Here is an 8,847-nt window from a genome sequence, read left to right as displayed (position 1 = left end):
CAGTGAATTCCACTCCTGATAGTATATAGATCGTTGAAAGAACAGTAATTGCTAGCTATTGTTATTGTTTGTATATATTTAATTGTATATTGTAACTCAAATCTAAAAATTTTTGATGCTAATTAAAACTGTCCCTAAAAATTAATTTATCTGTTTAATTCCTATGTTCTTGCATTCACCAACCAGTTTTTTTATAGTATGAAAGAGAGAGAGTGGAGTGCTATAATATTAACTATTTGCCTTTCATTTTTTTTATTTTTGGGAGGTTTTCAGGTACGCTGCTGCTGTAAATTTTCACTGGTTCAGAGTCACTCGCCAGAACTTTTGGTTTTTTAAAAATTATTTTTCTCAAGCCATATAGTAATTGCGATACCAAAAAGTCACGCTTCGAATAAACCAAGTCAATATATATTTTTTTTAATTTGTTGATGAAGTTCTGGTTGATTATCTAGGAGATTTTTTTAAAATTTGAGATGTTATTTCAATTCCGAACCAGCGGGTATATGGTATTATAAACTGGATCAGTCGAGATACTTATTAATGTTTCACTAATGTACTAAATGCTACAACTTTCTGTACTTCAAACCTGAATTTTGCATCAGCCTGTATATTTTTTGCAAACCTCAACCAAATATACTACCTAAATGTTCTACACATCATCAGGGGAAAACAAATGCACAAATTTCTACAAACAACATCTAAAATTGTACTTAGTACCTGTTGTTTCAGAAGAAATAGTTAACCCTCTCATGACTGGTGTGACCACGTGACACTCATTGTAACTGAAAAATGTATGGCTTCAAACACTAATTTCTTCAATTTTTAAAAAAAAAACTCTTCGATTTGGTATAAATGTGTTGTTAGGCAACTATTCAACAATACATCATATATCATTCTAATTATCGCGTTAACGCCCAATGTCATCTGCAGGTGGCACTACTTTAAAGGCATCTTCTTCCTTGTACTATACGTCGACTTCCAAACTTTTTGTGTGTGGTGATGCAACATACATAGATAAGAAGCTTGTGCTACTGTGGTTCACTAGAACCCTCTGGTGGACAATTCGTGAACAAGAAGACGCCTTTAAAGTAGTTTCCCCCGTAGTGGACACTCGGACCTGATGGGATACATATTATATAGTTATCCATTGTTTCAAAATAGTACTAACTATACGCTATATCTCCTAAAGTTATTTACACATTTTGACAAAAATAAAGCTGAAATTGAAGAGCAAAACCCTCCTTGTGGTTCGGATGCCATGAAGGTCTCTTACCGTTGAAGAGACGATAAACTTTCTATTATAATGTTTGTTTCAATTATTATTATTATTATATTATTTTATTTTTTTTTTACAAAATATAACAGATTCAAGTCCATTATATGTGACTCTGACACATCATACTATGGTTAACGAATGATGCCAGAGGAATATGTTGCTGTGCCATTCGGAAGTACATACAGGGCATTCGTTAATATATGCACTTTCTTCACATTTTGAAAACCAAGTTATACTTTCTGTACTACAAACCTGAATTTTGCATCAGCCTGTATATTTTTTGCAAACCTCGACCAAATATACTACCTAAATGTTCTACACATCATCAGGGGAAAATAAAAGCACAAATTTCTACAAACAATATCTAAAATTGTAGTTACTACCTGTTGTTTTAGAAGAAATAGTTAACCCTCTCATGGCTGATGTGACCACGTGACGCTCATCGTAACTGAAAAAAGTATGGCTTAAACCACTAATTTCTTCAATATTTTTTAAAAAAACTCGTCTATTTGGTATATTCAACAATATATCATATGTCATTCTACATATATATTATATTGTTATCCATTGTTTCTAAGTACTACATACCTTACGCTATATCTCCGAAACTTATTTACATAATTTGACGAAATAATGCTCAAATTGAAGAGCAAAGCCCTCCTTGTAGTCGGGATGCAGTGAAGGTCTTTTATCGTTGATGAAACGATAACCTTTCTATTATAATGTTTGGTTGTATTTTTTGTTTCTTGTATATATTATATTTGGTACTGTTTAACTCTTTTTACAGAATTTAACAGATTTTATACCATGATATATCTCATTGCCTCATAACAATATGGCTGTCGAATGACAACCGAGGAATAAGAACATGTACCATTCATAACTAGATACAGCGCATTCGCTTCTTGGTGCATTTTCTTTATTTTTTGAAGAATAAATAATGCTTTTTATACTAATACGGGTTCGAATTTTGCGTCACCCTGTATGTTTTTTTTCCATACAACTACCAAATACCGTACGTAAGTGTTGCACACATGATAAAGGGGAAAGAAAATCTATACATTACAACAAAAAATTTTAAAAAGTGAAGTTAGTACCTGTTGTTATACATGAAGCAATTTAACCCTTGCAGGATTGATGAGACCACGTGACACTCATCCTAAGTAGAGAAAGTATGTCTTCAAACACTATTTTCTTCAATTTTCTTCAAAACTGTACTCTTTGGTATAAGTATGTTGTCAGGTAACATGTCAACAATATAACATCTGTCATTTTTCATATATATTATATTGTTGTACATTGTTCCTAACTACTGTATACTAAAGGCTATATTTTCGAAACTCCTGAACATATTATAACGAAATAAAGCTCAAATTGAAGAGCAGTACCATCTTTTTGATCTGAGTGCAAGCACAGTCCCCTACCGTAGTCGGAATGTTACCTTATATATATCATATTTGGTACTGTTTAACTCTTTTTACAGAATTTAACAGATTTTATCCCATGATATGTCTCATTGCCTCATAACAATATGGCTGACCAATGACAACCGAGGAATAAGTATGTGTACCATTCAGAACTACATACAGGGGATTGGCTAATTGCTGCACTTTCTTCATTTTTTGAAAAAAACAAATAATATTTTCATACTACAGGTTTGAATTTTGCATCACCCTGTATATTTTGTCAATACAACAACCAAATATACTACCTAAGTGTTCGAAACATGATAAAGGAAAATAAAATATATACATTAGAACAAAAGAAAATTAAAAATTGATGTTAGTACCTGTTGTTATACATGAAGCAATTTAACCCTTGCAGTAATGATGAAACCACGTGACACTTATTTTAAATAGAAAAAGTATGTCTTCAACCACTAATTTCTTCAATTTTCTTCAAAACTCTACTATTTGGTATAAATATGTTTTTAGGCAACATCTGAACAATATAACATATGTCATTTTTCATATATATATTATTGTGCATTGTTCCTAACTACTATATACTTAAGGCTATATCCCCGAACTTCTGAACATATTATAACGAAATAAAGCTCAAATTGAAGAGCAGTGCCCTCTTTATGATCTGAGTGCAAGTAGATTGATTCAAGAAGAGAGGAAATAGAGAGATAACGGTTGGATGACCAATCCATTCTAGTTTCATTAAAACCTGGAAATTATGTTAACACTTCGTTTTCTTCCTCACGCAAAGGCATCGGATGATTAGTTAAGAGAACGCAAACGAAAACAACTCAAGGTTATGTTTTACGACAAGTGCATACGTGATCTAGTTTGCAACAAACAGGATATTCGCTCGATATGAATCTGATGCCACAATTCAGGAAATTTCAGTATGATGATATCATAAAGCTTCAGCTAGGAGTGACGTGATGCTTCCAATCAAGTGAAATACCATCTCCGGAATATCCGGCTTCTCCCTCTCTCCTTAGACAATCACTTATATTAATTGTTGAAGTAAACAGATTCCGGATAAGCAATTGCGTATAACTCTTGTACTATCTTTCTTCCTTCCTCACATTGACACGTGAAGAAGAGACTTATCCTGATTTCTGGAAAAATTCAGAATATCACACCACCACATGCTTCAATAGTGACGGAGTTGGCCATGATAAAATAACCGAATCCGTCAGACTTTGGGTGAGTTGAGTGCTATTGATAGTGTAGTGTTCATCAAGTGTCAACACCTTGCACGAAGTCAAACATCAGTTTTCAGGTAAATATGTTTCTGTTTTAGGTAACCTTTTGTTGGCAGGCAGCCTCAGAACAAATTCAATGTGGCAAAGTATTAATGGAGAACTATCAACAAAATTTATTGTCTTCCACATGCTAGAGTCATTTGAATCCTATAAATGACCAGCTTGATTGAAAATAGTTTCAATTAATATTTGTTGTTGTAATTTGTAATTTGGATTTTCACTTTATTCTGTAATTACTTAAACATGGAATTTGAAACAGCTAAGAAGTAATAGTTTGCCAAGGCCTTTCAAAGTATTGTAACAGCACTACGCATATATTCACAGTTTTTCTTTCTCTTCTCTTGTTATCTTTATTTTATTTTAATAAATTGTATATTGTTAAATGAAGAAAGAGAGATCTTCCTTTATGCTAGTCCTAAACTCATCCTTTCTAGGATAGAAAAGTAGGGTACAACTAGATGCGTGTATCTTGATCCCTATATCTATAGGAAAAATTTAACCTGTAGTATCACATATTTCTCTGCCTTCTGGCCGGGAAAGCAGAGGCGTGAGACTGGCGTTACTCAGCCTACCGTGCCAAATGTCTTCTGGGAAGTTGCACAGACAATTAAGCAGAAAGCAAAATTATAGATGCAGTTTCCTACAACTGCTGCTCTCCAGGAAGTTAAAATTGAATGGTCCCAATGGTATACATTTCCGGATGCTATTGATGCAGTAGAGTGCACACATGTAATAAAGAAGCCGAAAGTCCATGGGGATGCAAAAAATAATGTGCAAGCCACCTGTGATGCAAGAGAAAGATTTACTCGCGTATACGCTTCTTGTCCTGGCTCTGTGCACGACTCTTCCGTTTGGAAGAACTCGGATATTGGTAGAGTAATGACTAATAATACCGCTAACGCACTATTATTAGGTGATTCTGGATATGGAATTGCACCTTGGTTAATGACCCCCTATTACAGTTCTACTACTCGAGAACAGACAGCGCTCAACAAATGCATTGGAAAGGAGGGAGTAATAATATTACGTTATTGTGGTCAGCTCAAACAGTGAATTCCTAAATGGAAAGTAAGATCAGAATAAACGAGGACAAGAACCTTAAACCTTGTGTAGATTGCTAAATATTTTGGAATTTGTATCTCAAAAACGGCTTTATTTGTAAATATTTTTGAATGTTTGCAATTAAAAAGTCTTCTTCCCTCTATTGTAGAAAGCAGACAAAACAGTAAGTTCATTGAGCACTTGCTACTTGTCACGGAGCATTTGCTAAACGAGTAGAGGAAACAGAGGCGGCCTTAGTAGTATGCGGGGCCCCGGGCGGGGGGTTCGATAGGCGAAGCCCCTCCCCCGAAGCCAGGAAGCATAGGTGAAATTTTTGAGGGGGTAAGGGGTTCTTATGGCATGGGGCTCGATATAACTTACGACATTAATGATTCGGAAACATTTTACATGCATGCAAGATCAACAAACTAGAACACATAATAAAACTATCACTGACTTACGAAGCAGCTGCTTTGACGGTCACAGACGGAAGTCCACTTTTCTGGCTTTTAGCTGTGCAAAATCGTTGATAAGGTCCTCGTAGTCCACTGTTGAGGCAACTTCCTTTTCGATGGACAAAATAGCTAAACCGCACAATCTGCTTTGCGACATTGTTGATCGTAGATAGTTTTTGATAAGTTTCAACTTCGAAAAGCTTCTTTCCGCGCTGGAAACTGTCACAGGAATTGTCAACATAATTCTGTATGCAATAACGATGTTGGGAAATGAATCTCGAATGGGCCAAACGTACTGAAAACACTCTTGGGCGGCATTGATGTTATCAGGAAGCATTTCTCGAAAAATCTTCAATTCTGCGCACAAGTCAATTCCGTTGAAATCGCGTGAATCTTCTGCGCGTAACATGTTGTCCAAATCCATGCAGCACTTTAACAAATAATCGTCGTTTAATGACCGCAAACCCTTCAAGTTGTATAGAAATCAAAAGATTGAAGCATGCTCTTCCAGCTGTTCGAATCTTTCTTCCATTGAGGTAAGTGCTTGATCCACTATCCATAAGAAATATCCTGTTTTGAAGAACTCCTCCGGCGAAGATGTTTCTTCGTCGTTACCCTCATAATCGAATTGTTTTTTCTTGCATCTGACTCTTCGTTCCTTGAATTTCTGAGCTACGTTCATTTCGAACGCAATTTCCTTTGCTGCGATCATAGCATCGGAGAATCCGGTTTCCCGGTACTTTCTTAAGAAAGTAACAAGGCCTTTGATTTGCTGCATTGCCACATCGAGCTGCATGTCAGCTGATTGCAAAGTTTTGCTGACAGCATTCACAGCAAACAAAATGTCATACCATATGATTAAGCTAAGAACAAACTCGAAGCTTTCGAGCTCATAATTTGCAAGACATTCGGCTTCACTTTTTACTAGCGGATCATTGGCGGTATCTGCGATAGTCAACAGTGTCTTCCTGACTTCTTTCGTCTGATAACGCAGCGCTTTCACACTTTCCAGGCGGCATTCCCACCGCGTTTCTGAAAGTGATTTTGTAGTCATGAAAGGCACGGTTTCTTCCAAAATTTCCCACCTTTCAGCCGAGGCAGAAAAACATTTATATATTCTCTGTATGACACCAAAAAACGTCACTGCTTGGGAGTTGCCTTTAGCCATGTTCCTAAAACAAGGGTCAAATTATGGCAGCCACACGGAGTGTAAAGTGCTCGACTGTTCATGCGAAGAATGTGCGCTTGAGCTTCCTTTTGTTTTCCCTTCATGTTCGCACCATTGTTGTACCCCTGGCCACGACAATCGGCGATGTCCAGACCGAGGTTCGCCAGTGCGGCAAGAAGAGGTTCAAGCAACCCCTTTCCTGTTGCGTTGTCCACATCCAGAAATTCGATGAAGTGCTCCACCACCTTCAGGGACATCTGCTCTTTGTGGCGAACATCAGGCGTGCAGTCAAGGATGACGGCGAAATATTTAACAAGTTTCACTTTATCAATAATTTCCCCCTGTACTTCTGACGCCATCAGGTCGATAAGCTCGTTTTGGATCCTATGCCCGAGGTAATGGTCGTGAGCCTCGTCGTTCTTAATTCGGCGGAGATGTTCTTGCATGGTTGGATCGAATTTGGCCAGCATCTCAACTAAGCCTAAAAACTGACCATTGTTCGGCGCATAAAGTTTCTCCGTTCTCCCACGAAATGCTCTGTTGTTTTCGGCAAGGTACTGTACAATCGCTAGAATTTTTGTTAACACTGCGCGCCAATGCAGCTTTTCTTTTCTAATTCGTTCTAGCATCGTGTTATCTATTGCGCTACCATTGGACATTCTCCGAGCTGATTCCAACTACGCTGTCATGCACTTAACGCGATTTACAGAAACTACGTGGTGCTGAAGTTTATCGCCAAGATGCTTCCAGTCGCAGCAGCCTTCGTTTGCTAACTGGCCTCTAGTAGCTGTCGTGCCAAACAACTTACAAGGAAAGCAAAATACTCTGTCTCTGATCTTCGAATAACTTAGCCATCGCCTATCCACTGTTTCTCCGTTCGGCATCCTCCATGTAAAGAAATTGTTCGAAAAAGGTCTGTTACCTTCGTCCTTTGGGTATTCACAGTCACTTAGCCTGATTGGACCCTTCTCCACTAACATGTCACGCACTTCACTATTAATATGTTTCCAATTACCTGGATCGTATATGTCCTCGAACAGTGTGCTCGTCGTTTGAAGAGTGTCAGAAGTATGCAGAGGAATGGTCGCGCTTTCACAGGAGAGGTCACTTTCTGGGTCTGTTGCTACAACGTTATCCCCAGAGAATTTCACCAACTTTTCATTGTTGCTTGTGAGACAACAGGGCGTAGAAACAGTTTTGTTGCCGGGTAGTCTGTTTGTTCGGACGCAAAACTTGGTATCACAACCTGGTCTGTCGCATCACACCGGTCGCTCACAGTCACAGACAAATCATCATCCGTGTTCTCAAGTTTTTGGTGTTGATCCGCTGATTTTACCGCTACAACAAACTTGTCCAAAGATCCCTTTTGCTTCTGAATGAAATCTTCTTTATATTTCCGTTTCTTCGCTTTCGCAGCCCCAAGGATTTACGGAAAATGGTCATTTATTCTTTCCCCAATAAACGAATAATCGGAAGACACTCACGCACTAATCATAATATTACGTATCCACATCTCACTACGACTGCGCGGTCCGAATTCCGAAGCCAAACTTAGGTGCTACACAAGGCGTGCAATAAGAGCTATTTCTTGGAAGCGATGACTCAGAGGTGTCCGTAGCAACAGGACCACTCTTCTGACCCAAAAGCAACAAACAACATGACTTCTCACTCTATTTCGACAACAAAGAAAAGTTGAGATAAGGCCATTTAGAGTCACGTGCATGGTATTAGCGTCGCCTTGTTTGCTGACCCATTGTTAATCCGAAACTCAAGGGCGTAATTATTACGGTACTTTAAAACCAAAAATATCATGCTAAACGCTTTCATAGTAATGGTGTAGATTTCGGGAATTTAAGGCTTCTAAAAGTAAAATATTGAGTAAGAAGTTCTGGTTTATGAAAACTGGTTTCCGAAGAAATCCACCACACCGTATTATTGGCCAAAGTAATCACTTAACTCTTTTAAGTTTTTTCGTTCGTTTTCGACCGATATTGTAGTGTCTTAAAGATTCGATTAAAAGAGAACTAAGAATGCTATTTGGTTCCGGTTTTTTCTATTTTCCAAGAGAGGAGGCATTCAAGAAAGCCGAAAGCCCGGTCGCTTCCGAGTGTCAGAACATACGGGGTATGACGTCATCAATTTACAAATTCCCTTTTTTTTACTGAGGTCTAACTTCAACATTTTTGGT

At 37.7% G+C, this 8,847-nt stretch overlaps 3 protein-coding genes across 3 annotated transcripts; all 3 read right to left on the bottom strand.

Moving 5' to 3' along the window:
- Positions 1 to 5,975: 5,975 nt before the first annotated feature.
- On the bottom strand, positions 5,976 to 6,545 carry LOC145679401 (uncharacterized). The gene has a single exon (XM_081749983.1). It carries the CDS (start codon positions 6,543 to 6,545, stop codon positions 5,976 to 5,978), a length of 570 nt encoding a protein of 189 aa, XP_081606109.1.
- Positions 6,546 to 6,631: 86 nt separating this feature from the next.
- LOC145679400 (zinc finger MYM-type protein 1-like) lies at positions 6,632 to 7,318 on the bottom strand. Its single transcript, XM_081749982.1, has one exon. It carries the CDS (start codon positions 7,316 to 7,318, stop codon positions 6,632 to 6,634), a length of 687 nt encoding a protein of 228 aa, XP_081606108.1.
- Positions 7,319 to 7,336: 18 nt separating this feature from the next.
- Positions 7,337 to 7,639, bottom strand: LOC145679399 (zinc finger MYM-type protein 5-like). The gene has a single exon (XM_081749981.1). The coding sequence runs from the start codon at positions 7,637 to 7,639 to the stop codon at positions 7,337 to 7,339; it is 303 nt and encodes a 100-aa protein (XP_081606107.1).
- Between the last annotated feature and the right edge of the window lie 1,208 nt (positions 7,640 to 8,847).

Source organism: Thermobia domestica, chromosome 2 (assembly GCF_964235325.1).
Source record: "Thermobia domestica chromosome 2, izTheDome1.hap1.1, whole genome shotgun sequence".
Classification (NCBI taxonomy): Eukaryota; Metazoa; Arthropoda; class Insecta; order Zygentoma; family Lepismatidae; genus Thermobia; species Thermobia domestica.
This window is presented reverse-complemented; position numbering and strand designations above follow the sequence as displayed.